The sequence below is a fragment of the Camelus dromedarius genome, chromosome 33, assembly GCF_036321535.1.
Source record: "Camelus dromedarius isolate mCamDro1 chromosome 33, mCamDro1.pat, whole genome shotgun sequence".
Classification (NCBI taxonomy): Eukaryota; Metazoa; Chordata; class Mammalia; order Artiodactyla; family Camelidae; genus Camelus; species Camelus dromedarius.
The window spans coordinates 10,151,163-10,167,840 of NC_087468.1; the positions used below are offsets into that span (position 1 = coordinate 10,151,163).

Sequence of the window (16,678 nt, forward strand, 5' to 3'; positions counted from 1 at the left end):
AGGAGGGGACAGCTTCTTGCTGTTCAGTCTTAGAAAAATCATCCAAAAATATTTTTAGGAAGAACAGAACCAATAGGAATGAGATGTGGGGGAGTCTAGTGAAGAAATCCTTATTTTTATAACTTGTACTTCATCAAAATATAGTTACAATACATATGCTTCAGTTACTCCAGACTTTAATTCCTTTGAGTAAAAAGTGGCAAAAAAAACCCAGGTTTCTTGCCCTGCCAGCTTTTATATTTTCTTTTAAACAACGTCGGCACCTTAATTTGAGGATAGAATTCTTCGGAAGGCACAACGACCTTGGGGATGGGGAAATAGACCACGCTGAGACTGGTCACTGGCTTCAGCATCCCCACTAGGGTGTCCTGTCCCCTCCCTCCTCGCCAATCTCCTCTCCTGTTTCTAAAGGAGTAGAAACCACACTGACCACTAGGGGGCACCAAAGACTGATTTGGGTTTTTTCTTTCAGTTTTTTTTTTTAAACCCCTGGTGCAGAGAGGACGAGCTACACAGGCAAATTTTAAGCCACTCCAAACTCTTGGGGAGCAAGACATTATCGTATAATATTGCTCATTGTTAAATGCCCCAGGGAAATGATAACACTCACCCTCCCTTACCCCCTGACTCTTGACCAGAACCTTCAGTGGCCCCTCCAGCCAAGGAACAAGAGGACAGGAGGAGGGGTGCGCTGGCCTGAAATGACCGCCCCCTTTCCATCTCCTCTATCACCAGAGCCCGTGGAAAGTGGGGACAGTGCCCTTTTCATCCTTATATTCCCAGCTTCTAGAGGGGGCCGGGTCCTCAATAACTGGTAAATGTTTGCTGGAGTGATGCCTGGAAAGGAAGCTTGGCGGGGGTTGGGGGGCAGTGATGAGGCCCAGAAAATGCAAATAATGTTCTTAGAGAGCAGCGCAGAGATGAGGCAAGATCTTTTTCTTCTTTTCTTCAGCTTTATTGAGCGGTAATTGACAGCTTGTGGGAGTTTTCAGGTGTACAGTGTATTGTCGATTTAATACACTTGCGTCCTGCAAAATGATCACCCCAGAGCGTTAGCTACACCTGCGTCACGTCACCTAATTACTATTTCTTTTTTGTGGTGAGAACATTTGAGATCTACTCTCTTAGCAATTTTCAAGTATATAGTACAGTGTTATTAACTATAATAACTGCTGTGCACACTGCACTTCAGATCCCAGGATTTATTTCTCTTGTAACAGGAAGTTTGTACTCTTTGACCAACATCTCTCGGTAACCCCCACCCCACCCTCCGGCCCCTGGTGACCACCATTCTGCTCTCTGTGTCTATGAGTTTGGCTTTTATAGATGCCACATATAAGCAAGGTCATAGAGTGTTTGTCTTTCTCGGTCTAATTTATCTCACTTAGCATAATTCCCTCAACGTCCATCCATGTTGTTGAAAATGGCAGGATGTCTACCTTTCTCATGACTGAATAATATTCCATTGTGTGTGTGTGTCCCCCATCTTCTTTATCTGTTCACCCACTGATGGACACTTAGGTTGCTCCCATATTTTGGCTATTGTGATTCATGCTGCAATGAACATGGGGGTACAGATGTCTCTTCAAGATCCCATTCTCATTTCTTTCAAATAAATACCCAGAATTGGGATTGCTGGATCATATGATAGTTCTACTTTTAATTTTTCGAGAAACCTCCATACAGTTCTCCATAGTGACTGTCCCAACTTACATTCCCACCAGCAGTGCAAAAGGGTTCCTTATTCTCCACATCCTCACTGACACTCAGCTCTTATTATTTTTATAAAAGCCTTTCTAACAGATCTGAAGTGGTATCTCCTGCTTTTGATTTGCATTTCCTTGACGATAAGTGATGTTGACCATCTTTTTCTTGTACCTGTTGACTGTTGTCTTCTCTGGAAAAATATCTGTTTAGATCTTCTCATTTTTCAAATGGATTAGTTTTTTGCTATTGAGTTGTGTGAGTCCCTTACATAATTTGAATATATTAACTCCTTACCAGTTTTGTGATGTGCAAATATTTTCTCTCACTCTGTAGATTGCCTTACCATTTTTGTTGATGGTTTCCTTTGCTGTGCAGAAGCCTTTTAATTTGATGTAGTCCCATTTGTTTAATTTTGCTTTTGTTGCCATTGCTTTTGGTATCAAATCCAAAAACTCATTGCCAAGAGCAATGTCAACGAACTTATTACTCTATGTGTTTTCTTCTGGGAGTTTTATGGTTTCAGGTCCTATGTTCAAGTCTTTCGTCTATTTTGGTTTTTGTGTATGGTGTGAAATAGTGGTCCAGTTTCATTCTTGTGCTTGTGGCTGTCCAAGTTTTCCCAGTACTGTTTATTGACGAGGCTGTATTTCCCCATTGTATATTCTTGTCATAAGTTAATTGACCAGGTAAGAGACAAAAATTTAAAGGTACTCTAGCCTCTTTGAAGAATCTCTGTGCCTTCCAGACTCTGCAGCAGCTTCTCATCCATCGCTGTGGGCAGAAGAGCTGCATTTATTCCAGGGTACGTTAGTGCTGGCCAACCTGGTGTCAGTTTAAAAAGCTGGTGCCTGTTTATTGTGTCAGTGGGTTTATGTTTCTTGAATCCTTTAATCTATAACAATTTTACTTCACTTTGCCTGCTTTGTTTCATGTCATTGATCTGAAGGAGAACATCCCACACTCTGGATTTGCTTTCTTTTGGCATGATTGAACTCATTCCTGTATTCTCTGAATTTCTGGTACAATGTTAGATGGATCTAGATATTTAATGAGATTGGATTCAAGATGGTACTGGATACTTACTGTCACATTGCATTACATCACAAGGCACATACTTTCTGCTTGTCCCTCTTCTGGTGACACTGAGACTGAGCAGTGGGCCTTAGGGGTCTCTCTCAGTGTGATTGCTCCTGATGGTTTTTTGGGTTTATTTGTTTGTTTGTTTTAAAGATAGCCTGGCTCTATCTTCAGTAATGATACAGTATGACACATTTGGACAACATTTAGCCCTACATCTTAGCTTTGGGCTATGCCAGTGGTTCCCAAACTTTGTTGCATGTTGAAAACACTTGTTTTTTGAAAGATACCAATGTTTTTTAAAAATATGAATTCCTGGCTCCTACCCCCAGGCATGTTAATGTGAGAGACAAATTGGGCATCAAGTTTTTTTCCCAAAGCTTCTACCAGTGATTCTAATGTGCAGCCAGACATGGAAAGCACTGGGCTGTGTACATTTATCCAGTGAGGACAGAAAAACATACGTACTATAAACTTGATTGTATCCCTTAAGAAACAGTGGGGACTCTGCTATGTGATGGGAAAGGAATTTTAGCCCACCTCATAGAAAAGTCTGAAAGGAGAGAAAAGAGTTGGCTGTCTTTCTGGAAAGATCAGGTCCACGGAGTTTGAAGGCGGTGATGAATTTTGACATTTTGTGCTGCTTAAGGTGGAAGAGCTTAAAAGATAAATGATCAAAAAGAAATACAGAAATAGTAGGCAGTAGCTGTCTTCTAGAAGCATGTGTTATCATGGTTTACCAGCCAGCCTTGTTCCGGTTAGCATAAAATGGAGATTAGGGGCGATTTTGCATTATTACTGAAGAGCAGACATAGCTCACTGGGTGGTTTTTACACCTGCTGACGATCCATTATTTCATTGTAAAATGGAGGGTTTTCTAACTCTGTCACTCGTTCTGCATGCACTGGCTAGAACTCTTCTATGCAGAAGACCTTTCCTCCATCAGCCCTGTGGTTGCTCTGACGTACAGTTTGCACAGGAAAAGCAGGTCATGCTTGGTTCACCGCTTCTCAGTCTACCTTCAGAGTAATGACCTGAAGTTTCCACTCTGAGTGATGAGTTTTATTTTTTTCTTTGCTTTTTCCGTGACTCTCATTTTGAATACATGGACTTTATATACTTGATTTGCTTTAAAAACCCATGACAGGCTTTATTCATTTTTATGCTCACACTGTCCCATCTTCTGCTACTGGGAGTCACTTCAGATTAATTCCTGGGTTCTTTGAACATTCTCCCGTTTGTCTCTGAAAGGTTCTTTGCTTTCTTGCACAGTGAGAAATTCCAGGTTTAGTCTGCAAATTTCCTGCCCTGGACCTGTGGTCAGCCATTTCTTCACAGGTTCCTTTTAGCATGAAATGGTTTTTAGAGACCACAGTTTGGCTTCCAGGGGTGATGATTGCCGTCATTCCTTCTGGGCCTTTCCAATAGATATAGCTGGGAAATAATGGTTTTGTTTTGTTCTGTTTTTTTAAGAAAAAATAAATCATTAATCCGCTTTTATTTCCAGATCAAATTTAATTAGACAAAAATTTTTACTGCTTTGATTCTTTGTTTGAATTCACTCTTCTCTTATACTGGAAATCTTGGCTCCTAATGATACTAACAAAATTATTTATTTTCTTCTTCATCCAATATGCTTATAATAATTTCATTACCCCGCTTTCCCACACAGAGGTTACATACTGTAAAGAGTGTTCTGCACAGCTTTTTTAAAATCAATATTGTTACTAAAATAAGTAAGTATAATGTGCTGTCTTTGGGTTTTTTGTTCTTAGAATTTATCCTGTTATAGCATCGAATGTCACTTGAATGTTGGGTTAAAGTCACTTGAAGTAATTCCTTTCTCTGTGTGGTTAGGCCAACAACCCGATACAAAATTAGATTTATTTGCTTCTGTTTGTTTTCTAGTTTTAGAGATGGTTCAGTTTCCCTCTTCATTTGATTTTTGTCTTTTAACTGTGTGAAATGTTCAAATAGTTTCAAAGACAAAATTGTAAATGTAAGGAAATCCCTCGGCGCCTATCTCCCCACCTTGTATCTCCTTCCCCTTAAAGGAGACTATTCTTACTCCCTTGTTCCTTATCCTTTTATGTTTATTTTTGAAAATACAAGCAAACACACATACGTTCACGTCTGTCAGTGCCCCCTTTCCCACTCCGAGCTGACACGCCATAAACATCGCTCCGCGCCCCGTTTTAATTTTTCACTTAGGAGAGCCTGGTGTCGCCTGTGCTCAGAGATCCCCTCATACACTTGGTTGCTGAAAAGCCTCTATTCTACAATGTCCCACACTTTATTCAGATACCTACTGGGGACACGGAGGCTGTTTCCAGCCTTTTGCTTCTAGAAGTGTTGCTGTGGCCCTGAGCACATGGCATCTTGTGTCTTTGCCATCGTATCTCCTCGGAGGCCTTTCCCCGCTGTCTCAGCCACTAGTGACACCCAGGGTGGAGGGGTCCTGCCAGTGATCATGGTTTCCAAAGGGAGTGGCTGGGGGCTGCCAGCTGTGGGAGGGAAGCCCCAGTGTGCACGTGATCTCTGTGATGAGGGCTGCCCTTGGCAGGAACCCCACCACCACCACCCCCGCCCCTCACCCCATTCTTTACCTTGGCCTCACTCCCTCCCGGAAATGTGAGGACATCCCACTTGCAAACTTACTATAGCAGGCTAGAAGGAAGTTAGAAACTGTCACTAACCGACACAGTTTGATCTGCAGTGGAGCAGGGCCACACCTAGGGGTCCCTAATGCCTCCTGGAGGACAGGATGCCCAGGACGGCGGTGGGGGTGCCTGGTGCAGAAGATGGCTGCGTCTCCAGGATGGGCTTTCCTTCCCGCACCATCACGTCTCAGTCACCTCCTTCCATCTATTGTTCAGCCAGCCAGCGCCACTCGGAAAGTCTGACAACTAAGTCCCACATCCTCTTAGGACATTTTGTGAATGTCCTTGGGTTCACTTCCCAGTTGGAGCCTTGAGGTTGGGGCTGGGGAAGCAGTCAGGTCGGTGATGACAGAGGGATCCGCCATCCACACTCCAGAACCTCGTCACCCAAGCTGGGTGGCATGGATCCTATCTGGTAATGAAAGGAAGGCGTGGCTTTGCACACTTGCATTTCTCACTTGAAGCCCAGCCACGGATGTGTGCGTTGGGCCCCAGCTTCCATCAGGCAGGCCCTCATCCTGCTGTGCAGACGCACAGCCCTCCAAGGGATGACCTCGCACTCCCCGGGCATCCACGACTGTCTTCCAGCCGGCTCGCAGCCAGCCGGCCGGCCACCAGCCAAGGCCCCCTGCCAGCCCTGCCTTTCTTCAGGCCTGCTTTCTTGGACCTCACACCTCGTCAGACCTTGGTTTTCCCATTAATGGAAAGAATTCACACCACCTTCAGAACTGTTAGGAAAATTCCTGTCTCTCCAAAGCTCCTCATAGTTGACCGTGGTATTTGACAGGATGGACCCAAGTCAGAAGCAATGAAAAAAGTCAGTGCAGCTGAAGGTGTATTGTGGGATGTGCTGTTAACCCCCGAGCCCCCGGAGAGGGGGCTGAGCCGGGTTTCACGGTGCCTCTTTCCTCCTAGGGAGTCGAGGGGCGCGCTGGGCAGCCGGGCCCTCTCCCACGACAGCATTTTCATTCCTGAGTCGGGACAGGACCCTGCTCGACCTGTGCGGGTGTTTTCCCAAGAGAACGTGTGTGACCGCATTAAAGCTCTGCAGGTAAACCCTTCCTTGGCCTCTGTGTCAGCTGGGAAGCGGGAACTCCTACAGGGGTCTCTGCTGGGCTCCCGGGGTAGGTCCTAAAGCAGAATTGCACGCAGGTCACAGCTCTCCCAGGACTCGCCAGGTTAGTTACAACCAGATCGTGCTTCATTCGCAGTGATAACCCCTCCTTTTCACGATCACAGCCAGAGAGCTGGTGGCAGACGCTCGGTTCAGTTCCCTGCCCCAGCCAAGGGCGTTGAAAACATCTGAAAGGAATGAATGGGAGCAGGAGGATTTATTGATGAAAGCCGCTAATGAAAACAACAGTAAATGTTCTTTCTTCCAATCTAGTTAAAAATACAGTGTAATGTGAAAATGGGGCCGCCACCTCCTCCGGGGGACCTGCCTGCGCAGCGTGGGGACGATGCCGGCATGAGCTCTGAGGACGACGGTCTGCCCAGGAGCCCCCCAGAGATGTCCCTGTTGCAGGACACGGGTCCCGGCACAACCATAAAGGCAAGTGCAGCCTGCACCCCTCCCCGTCTCCGTCCGTCCCCGCCGCAGGGGCAGTCAGGGGCTCTGGGGGCCCCTGCGTGTCCCTCTAAGGTCCCCACCAGTGGATGTGGCCATGCTCAGTGGGGCCAGAAGGTATTCCAGCCAGGTCACCGGAACCCTGGGCTGTATTTATTTTCATTCTTTGAGCCAGAATTCGGGTCTTGTTAGCAGATGCGGTTTTGGTAACATTTTTTTATGCTGGTTTAAGGTCTGATACTCTCGACCCCATGCCTCGTTCTTCCTGTCTGAGCAGGTGACCAGACTGGGCATCTCATCTGAAAGAAGGAAAAACAGCTCCGAATCTGTGTTCTGTCATCGTGACATTTGGTGGAGGGAGAAGGGAGTGGTGACGTTTATGACTTAATCTAGGCTCCCAGATCTGAGGTTGGGACAGTGAGAACTTGGTTTAGGGGAGAGATGCGAGGCATGGTACCGGTCAGCAGGGCCTCAGGGAAAGTCTGACAGGCAGAAGGGTGTGTGTGGCCTCAGCAGGGCCAGGAACTGGCCCCAGCAGCCACCCTCCCCCCTGGAATCCAGGAGGAAGACTTGAGCTCTTCCTCGTGTGTAAACACTGGAGCTCTTCTGGACGTGAGTATCTAAGTGATGAAGTACGTGATCGTTTTCCCCTTGGAGACCAGCCTTGCTGCGGGGTGGGTGGAGTTGTCTGTGTTATGCTGACACTTGAAAAACAAATACAAGTCTGATGCAGAGCCACGCCCCTGCCCCGGGTGTCCTTGGAGCGGCCCCCGTGCTCTGGACCCAGGCGGTCCTCACAAAGTCTGCACATTCTCTGCTGCTGGAAATGCATTCCATGGTCACTTCAACTTGGGCGTCCAGAAGCCCCCATGCAAAGGCCGGTGAAGGAGTGTTTACTTGACTTGTGTGCAGTTGTGGGTTCCCAGAGCACCCCCGATGAAAGGCAGAGGAAGGGCTGTGGTGTGGCTGAGTTGAACACGCCCAGGGTGGGGGTTCCCACACTGCAGACTCGAGAGCAACTCTCCCCAGAATTCTGCCCTGGGGGGACCTGTCCCTGCTTGCTCCATGGGCAGGACAGAGAGCAGTGGGCCCCCACACCTGCCCTCCCAGCATGAGGAGAAGGCAGAGAAGACAAGGAGGAAGGTTTTGGCCCATTGCCTGGACTCCTAGCCCACCCTGCACCCCTTCATACCTTACAGTGCTGGAGGGGAAGGGTGACAGGCTGTCTGAGGTGTAATCACCTTGTGACACACATCTCTGCATCCATGGGTGCGCAGCCCCAGGAGCAGAGGCGACTGTGTGTGTGGTGGGGATACGTCTGTGGTGAGCCGCCGCTCCATGCTCACTGCATCGCACAGTTCTTCTGCCTCTCCCAGCATCGTGGTTCTCTGTTCAGCTGGGACAGATGGGACAGAGGAACGAGTCACTTCTAAGTCTTTTCATTAAGGAGTGAGCCCAGCTCCAAGGCTGTGAAGCACCGTGATGCACAAAGTCCACCGTCAGCCGATGGGGGCCACTCACTCGGGGCGGGGCCCACCTTGTCCTTCTCAACATCCCTCCTTTGGTGCTGATGTTATTTTTTTTAATGTTCTGAGATTTTATCAACTACTGGGTAATAGGAACAATACACTAGCTTCATAGGAAACCAAAATTTGAGCCTTTAAGACATAAAAAATATAATCATCAACGGTTTTGAAGACACAATGATCATATTTTGTGCCCTGAAAGTTTTTCCGGCACAGCAGCCTGGGTAAGAGGGGGAAACAATGAACCCTTTAAAGCACACTTATGTAACACATGGTATTTGATATAATGGCACCTTAAATCCCCAAAGCATGGGGCTGTGGACTGTTTGACTTTTTCCTGTTGGTGGCACCTTACACAGGCGCACACGCTTGACAGAGAAACTTAATGAAGATTGTTGTGAACAAAAGGCCTTCAGACACAGCCAAGGTGACATTTCCTGACAATGAGTCTTTCAGGAAATACATGTGATTATTTTTAAAATTTCATTACCATGTGAGGTAATGCATTCGGTGGTTTTTAAGGGAGAATCACATCAAAGTTGTCCTGGTCTAGGTGTCCTGCCATTAAGCAGGAAACACAGGTAGAGAGTGGCAAACTGGCAGGTCCAGTTTGCTCCGGGCGAGGAGGGAAGAGCAAAGGGGACACGGCTCTGCTTTGGCGGCAGAAGGAGGTGCTGCCCCCTCCCTGCTCCCCGGGCGAGGCTGTGGGCTGGATCGGTCAGCTCTGGGGACCTGTGTCCTGGGAGGGTTTGGGAGAGGACTGATGGGACCAGGTATCCCAGTGCCTCCCTTTCTCTCCCGGACCTGCCCGCCGCCCCTGCCCCGTGTCTGTTGCCCACTCCTTGTGTGATGCCCTCTGCCCGCTCCTCGGTGGCAGGGCCCCTTTTTGAGGCCAAATGTGGTAAAATAGCTGTCACCCAGGGTGACCCCCAAAATCCTCTGCACCCCAGGCTGCTTCCTCAGGGCTCTGTGAGCCATTAGCCCCCCAGCAAAGGGCGGCTTCCTAGACTTTTAAATTATCCACTTCCAGAATCATCCGGAGGCAGAGTCCAGGAAAATTGGGTGACTAGGGGCAGACCACGCAAATATGACCTGCGGATGCTGCCAGCCGGCAGGTACAATGCAGGTCAGCTTTCCTGCCCCGTCCTCCTTCCCGGGGGCCCCACCCCACCTCGCAAAGTTGCTGTATCAACCAAAGAGGAAACTCAGTTCTCCTACATCAGGGAGGTCTTGGATTCTCCAGGCCCCAACAACTCTCAGAACCTTGGTGCAGACAGGAGTTCTGTTCTCTCATGGGAAGACCAGCTGTTGACGGCCGGCATGGGGTGTACGGGGTCCGAGACCACTGTTCAGTGTCAGCGGGGGACATTAAGCTCCTCCCCGGGACCCCCAGCCAGAGCGGACCCGGGGCCAGGACCATCTGCTCAGGCAGTGCAGACACAGGGGGACCCAAGTGGAGAGGAGGCAGGGGATGATGGTCCTTTGGGTTCACAGAGGGGAGACCCGAGTCCCCTAGTGTCACATTGTCACAGAAGAAGAATTCATTCTCATTTGTGGAGTCACTGCATTTGCAGCAGTTCATCTCATCTGCTCTCTTGAGTCTCACACAGTAAGAAAAACAGAAACCAGAATTTCACCAAGTGTGGATATCCATTGTCTCTCTAGACAAAGGTGAAAATGAAGGACTCTGGGTGAGTGTGAAATGTCCCCGTCCTGCTGGAGGACTCCCTGGGAGCAGGGTCTCCTCTTCAGTGGAAGGTGACCCCCTGAATCATCAGCTACAAGAGTAGAAACCAAAGCCACAGACACGGAGGCAGTCGTGGCCAGGAGTCCTGTGGTTTATTTTAAAAATAATTTTTCTTGTTTTATTCCCGGAAGAACCCAAGTTGCTAGAACAAGGGAATTAAAATAGATTGTGTTCACTTATAACTCTTTCCCCCTCATTTTGATAATTGTCTTCTCCCAGTCGATAGGAATTAACTTTGTACTTGCATTAGAAAACCTAAGGGACTTTATGTTAACAGGAAAAATACATCCCTCTGCAGGCAGTTTCCTTGCAGGGGGTGGTCCCTGCGTCCGTGCCCAGCTTGCTAACAGCATCTCCCCTCCGGCTTCTCCTCTGGTTTGGGGGTGCTGCTGGGTATGTGCCCTCTGGAGCCCCAGGTTGTGGAAAAGACTTTGAGTGAGACATGCCCCTCGCTGCCTGCATCTTCTTGTTGCTGCTGCCTTCCTGAGGAGACCATTTACTAAATCGTCAGGTGCATAAAGTTATGGTCTTAAGTTAAAATGTAAACCTTTGCACCCCGTCACACCTCATTATGATGGCTACTGCTAGAACAAAACAGAAGACAGAAAAGAACAAATGTTGGAGAGGATGCAGAGAAGCGGGTACCCTCCTGTACTGTCGGTGGGAATGGAAAATGGTGCAACCACTGTGGAAATCAGCATGACGGTTCCTCAGAAAATTAAACATAAAATTACCATGTGATCCAGCAGTTTCACTTCTGGGTATAGACCGACAAGGGCTGAAGGCAATTCCTCGCAGAGATACGTGTACTCCTGTGTTCATAGCAGCATTATTTCATCGCAGCTAGAACGTGAAGGCCACCCAAGGGTCCATCAGCCGATGAGTGGGTAGACGAAGGGTGGTCTGTACCCACAGTGGCATGTCCTTGAGCCTTAGAAAGGAAGGAACTTCCGGCACGTGCCACAACACGGGTAAACCTCGAAGACGTTATGCTAAGCGAAATAAGCCCAACACGAAAGGACAAGTACTATGTGGTTCCTCTTGCATGAGGTACTTAGAGTAATCAAGTTCATAGAGACGGAAAGTGGTGGGTACCAGAGCCTGGAGGAGGGGGAATGGGGACTTAGTGTTTAATAGGCACAGAGTTTTAGTTTTACAAGAGAAAAAGTTCTGGAGGTGGATGGTGGTGATGGGTGCACAACAGTGTGAACGTTTTTAATACCAGTGAACTGTCCACTTTAAAGTGGTTAAGATGGTAAGTATCTTTATGTGTGTTTTATCACAATAAGTGAAACTGGAAAATAAAACACACTGGGAAAAAGTGTGAGCTTAACACTGATACCCAGCACCGTGCTGGAACAGAAGGTTTTGTGAGTTTGTTTGTAGGTGGCAGGATCGTCACTAACACCCAGCACCTCCCAGGTTCTCCCTCTGCACCTGGCTCCTCGTCGGGGAGTGGAATTTGCTCCTGGGTGCGCGGTGGGTGACCCCCCCCCCGCTGCTCTCTGCTGATATGTGTCTTTGCAGGAGGAGGGAGCTTCTTCCTCTGGGAAGAAGCCTGCAAGCTCTGCGGGGATGGTATCGCAGGGTGTTGCCGTCACCCTTTCATGAGACTCCCCTACCTAACTTTTGCCCTTTGCTGCCTTTCCGTTACTGCCTGCTGAGATATGAACTAGTAGAATGTTTGAGACTTAAGAGCTGGTAACATAAAGCCAGCTTTTCCCAAGAGTATGCATGAAGCTACAGACCCCTAGAGGGAGCACATGGAGCTCCAGGGACAGTGATGAGAACTGCTGGGCACGGGCTGTGAAGCCACACCCCTCGGCCACCCTCATGGCTTCCAGAGACAGGGCTGAGGAATCGGGCTGGTGGGCTTCATGGGAGAAAGTAGCCCCAGTCTGAAGCACCTGCACCACCTGCTGTGGGAGGGTGCAGTTACCCAGCTAAGGGGTGCCTAGGACGCAGGTTCTTGGAAAGGACAGATGAGCTTCCGGGGTTTGGCCCAACCTTTCAAACCCCCAGCTATTTATTTTTCTAAAGGAGTATCAGGGAGCCCTCCTTGCTGGAAGTCAGATTTCAAGTATGTCCCCTCAGGTAGAGCCCAGAGGCTGAGACGGTGGGAGAGGGTGGGTGTGTGCTGGCTGCGCCATTCCTGTCCAGAAGCTGATGCCTGGCGCGTTTGCTCTCTGTCCCCTGAAGGTCTCTGTGGCTTCCTCGTCCCCGCCGCAGTCTCCCCACCAGCTCTTCTCCCGGCATGCGAGCGACACCTCCGTCTCCCCCAGGACCTCGGACAGCGCCGGGGCGCCCGTGGCGGACTTCGCGTATCCACCTGAGTCCTCCTCCTGCCTGGACAACTCTGCAGCCAAGCACAAGCTCTTGGTGAAGCCCCGCAACCAGCGGTCCAGCAAAATGCGGCGTCTGTCCTCGGTAACTGGGCAGGGGTGGGGCGGGCAGGCCGGGGAGCCCAACCCACCCCAGCTCCTTCCCCGCAGGGTCACAGCCCCTGAGAAACCCCCACGGGCAGTGGGACCGTGGCCATGTGGCAGGAGCTGGGGTCGCATGTGGTTTCAGATGCTCCTCTCCCTGCGCAAACACTCATTCATTCGTTCATTGGTTCATTCATTCTGCCGCACTTAGAGAACGTGCTGTGTGCCGTGGGTCTCTTGTCTTCCCACTGCACTCAGGGTGACGTTCACAGTGCAGACCTGGCCCAACCAGGCCCTGCCTACTTCCTCCCATTCTCACTCAACATGCTTTGGGCTCCTTTCTGCTTCTGGAGCTCTCCAAGCTGTCACCCACCTCAGGACTCAGTACCTGGTGGGGACACCCTCTTCCCAGCTGACTCCTGCTCAGCCCTTGGGGGTCGGCTCCGAGGTCCTCCCCGCAGAGAGTCTCGCCCTAACCATCCTTTGGAAAGCAGCCCCACTTACCCGTCACTGTGGCCACTTCCTCTGTAGGCACCGGCCACACATGGAAGTGACCTTTGTAAATAGAGACACTCCCTGGGTTATTGCCAGTCGCCCCTGAGACCTTGGACCCCATGTACTTCCAGCCCTGGACAGTGCTGGTCACAGGCATTGGTGGACATGAGTGGAACACATGAATGAATAAACAGACTTGTGAATGAGTGGATACAGAGGAGGGAGGTGAATGACTAGATGGACACCTGCCTAGGGTGAGGACCAACTTAGAAACCCAGGGGTGGTGCCCCTGTGAGGACAGACCCGTCTTCGGGCCTGCGGCCTGGGGCCGTCGTCAGCTCATCACGCCGGGGGCTGGGAACTCTCTCATGCCGTGCTTCGGCTTCATGGGACCAGGGGGCTAGAGGTCCACGTGGGGTTATTGTCTTCTCTGCTGTCTGGTGGTGCTGAGAGGCAGGGTGTGGGGCCAGCCAGGCCACAGAGCATGTCAGGGCCGAGAGAGAGCTGCTCACCGACTGACATCCCACGGCCCTTCCCTTGAGGCAAGACTGGGGTGTGCTGATGAAGTGCCAGGATAAGTGGGGTGCTGTAGCTGGAGGCAGTGGTCTGGGGCCTCCCGGCATGTCAGGGGCTCCCTGGAGAGCGTGGGTTTTCCTCTGGGCACGGGGAAGGTGCTTTTTAAGCTCATGCCGGCAGGGTTGACTTCTGAGGGGACTAATGCTGGAGAAAGAAGCGAACGGTGTTACCTTTGGGCTGGTGTGCCCTTGTGCAAACTGGGCACCTGGCGACTTGTACAAACGCTTATCCATCAGAACCTTTGCAGTTAAAGGCTGAGTACTCTGGGGACTTGCAAGATCCAACAACTCTGACCTGCCTGTCCTCGTGCTGAGGGTAGCCACAGGGCAGGGGCAAAGCCAGTTCCCTCTGGCCCTCCAGTCTGGCCTTTCTTCTCAGGGAGATGCCTTCTGCCCAGGAAGGGTGTGTGTACCCAGCCACCGCCTGGCCAGGACTTGGCAGAGGGAAGGCCGGCTCTCATAATCCAGGTGGAAACACACCTCTTGCTGCCCGCTGAGCAGAGCTGTACCTCCTTCTTTACTTTTGAACTTGACTTAGCTCTTGAATCCCATTTTTCAAAATAAGAGAAAATCTGATTTAGGTGGTGTGGGTCAACACAGTCATTCCTTGATTTAAACTCTGGCCTTTCCACGTCTTTGCCTCTTTCTTTCCCTTCCCTTCTTGGTCGGGAGCAGGCATGGATACATTACATTTGGGGAGGTGTCCATATTTTCCTGACTAGACAGAGGTGTCTGGCTGGTGGTCACCAGTGTCACTGTTGGGTCCCAAGTTGGAGGCCTTTGTCCCTTCGTGTCTGCAGCCCCCTTTGCCTTTTGGTCATGAGGTCCCTCCTCCCAGCCATGAGGACCTTCCTCGGGACCATGTGGTTTAAGCTCTTCCCCTTCTGCTCTGAGGGTGTGAAACGCCACCATGCTGCCCTCTCTGCTGCCCTGCTGACCTGGGGACTTCTGGAGGTTCGCTGTCCCTTGGCGCTTCACTGGACAGTGCAGTCCAAGTTTCTCCTGCTTCTCTGATCCCCTGTAGCATTTGGGGTTTCTTTCTCCATCACCCACTCTCACTGCCTCCCGCATCCCCAGGCTCAGGCATCTTCTGTCTCCCTGTCTATACTGCTGCTACCCAAGCTCTTCCTCCGTGTGGGCAGAACAGCTGCCCACGCCCAGCCAGACGTCCCCCAGCTCTGCCCCTCCAGCTCTAGGTGGGGGAAACTCTCCCCATCATCTAGGCTCAGAGTCTTTTGGAGCACTAGGGGAAAAAAGGTTTTTTCCTAGCTTAAAAATCCCATCTTGCACAGCAAAAAAGGAAAAATAACCCTTGGCCATCAAGAGTGTGATATTTGTTACAAATTTGAAAACCACATTCCAGACTGCGTTTGGCCGGCTCCCGCTGCCCCCACCGGAGCCCGGGCTGGGAAGGAGGAGCACGCGGAAGACAAACGCGGGTTGTTGGTCGTCTCCGCGTTTTACCCCGCTGCACAGAACATGTCCTGTGCGTGGCTCCAGCGCCCCAGGAGGGAACGCCCATGAATGTTTACACCGACGTCTCACCACGCCAGCTGGTCCTCATCCCAGCCCCGGCAGTGCCAGGAGAGGGAGTGTTGTTAACTCTGCTCTGTTAGGAGCGGTGTGGTCACGTGGCTGGCAGAGCTGCCAGCAAGTCGCAGGTCTCGGACAGAGACTGATGCCTCCTCTCCACATCGTGATGCTCACCAGCAGCGTCCTCTGCCCAGAGATGATGGGGATGCTGCCCAGACGCTCTTCTCCTGGTGGGAGAAGGTGGATGAGCGGGCAGCTGTGGTACAGTCTCCATCTGGGGGGCTGCAGGCTGAGCACTGGGTCCCTGCTTCTGGTTCCTCGGGAGGGCTCCAGGGTGCTAAGCTGCTCTGAGGGCCCAGGGGAGGAGAGGGAGGGGAGGCAGTGCGGGTGGAGTGGGCATGTGCATCCTCCTTGCTGTCCAAGCCAGAGAACCCGGGCTCAGATGGGAGCCACTTTGTTCTCTGCAAAGCCTCTGCTCAGCGTCTGAGTCCACCCTCTGGAGTCCAGGCTCCATGCCAGCCTTCCTCCAGCCTGGCCGCTCCACTCTAACCCCTTGGACCTGCTGGTGCCTCAGGTTGGATGTGCCCAAGCCAGACCTGCTCCTCATTCCTACTCTGACTTACTGTGGGTTCCAGCTGTTTTAAAATACAACCCACGTGCTAAAGGAATTTCAACCCCAGAGCTTTCCTGTAGCAGCGAGAGGCCAGTAACACCTTTAGAACCTGCAGCTTTTGAAAATTCTTCTGCGATTTCTTTTCGCATCGTCCTCTTTTTAAATCCAGAGGAATAGAATTGTGCATCTTGGCAAGGAGCTAGCTGAGGTGTTGTCACAAACATCCCAGTTATCCTGTGTTAGCAAGCAGATGCCAGCTGGAAAATGTTCAAATAACAAAAACCTATTGCAAACACCGCCCCCCAACCCCCGGTGTTTCCTACAAAGAAGGAAGGCGAGCACTGTCTGTGCAGCAGCCTGGGGGACTCTCTAAAGTCTAAAGTCAGGTCTAAATTCAGGAACTTTTAAAAAAGCCCAACCTCAATACCCTCGGCCTCTCAACCATGTTCTCGCTGGCTTTGGGGTGAGTCACGAGTACCTTGGGCTCCTTTCCTTCCTAACTGCGTAGGAACTGACTTTGTGTACGGTAGGGAGGAAGTGGACTGAATCTAAATCCCAGAGACCTTTCAAAAGAAAAATAACACAAGACAGTGTATTATTGCCCAGCCAAGGAGGCTTCAGGAGAGAAGGGAGAGCCCCCAGGCGCAGGGAGCAGGCAAGGCCTGGAAGTGGAGACAGCTCTGGGGTTGCTGGTGGGGCGGGGCGGTCCCTCAGGCCCAGAGTCTAACACATACAGTGGTGGGAGCTTGGTT

The 16,678-nt window shown here is 50.5% G+C and overlaps 1 protein-coding gene across 7 annotated transcripts in view; it reads left to right on the forward strand.

The window, feature by feature from the left end:
- The window catches only part of CRACDL (CRACD like), a 95,864-nt gene that overhangs the window by 63,213 nt on the left and 15,973 nt on the right, over positions 1–16,678 (forward strand). For all 7 annotated transcript variants that reach the window (XM_064481867.1, XM_064481866.1, XM_064481868.1 and 4 more), the window contains exons 4-6: positions 6,360–6,495; positions 6,832–6,996; positions 12,484–12,711. In XM_064481867.1, coding sequence (XP_064337937.1) covers positions 6,360–6,495; positions 6,832–6,996; positions 12,484–12,711 — 529 coding nt within the window. The remainder of the gene's footprint in view (positions 1–6,359; positions 6,496–6,831; positions 6,997–12,483; positions 12,712–16,678) is intronic.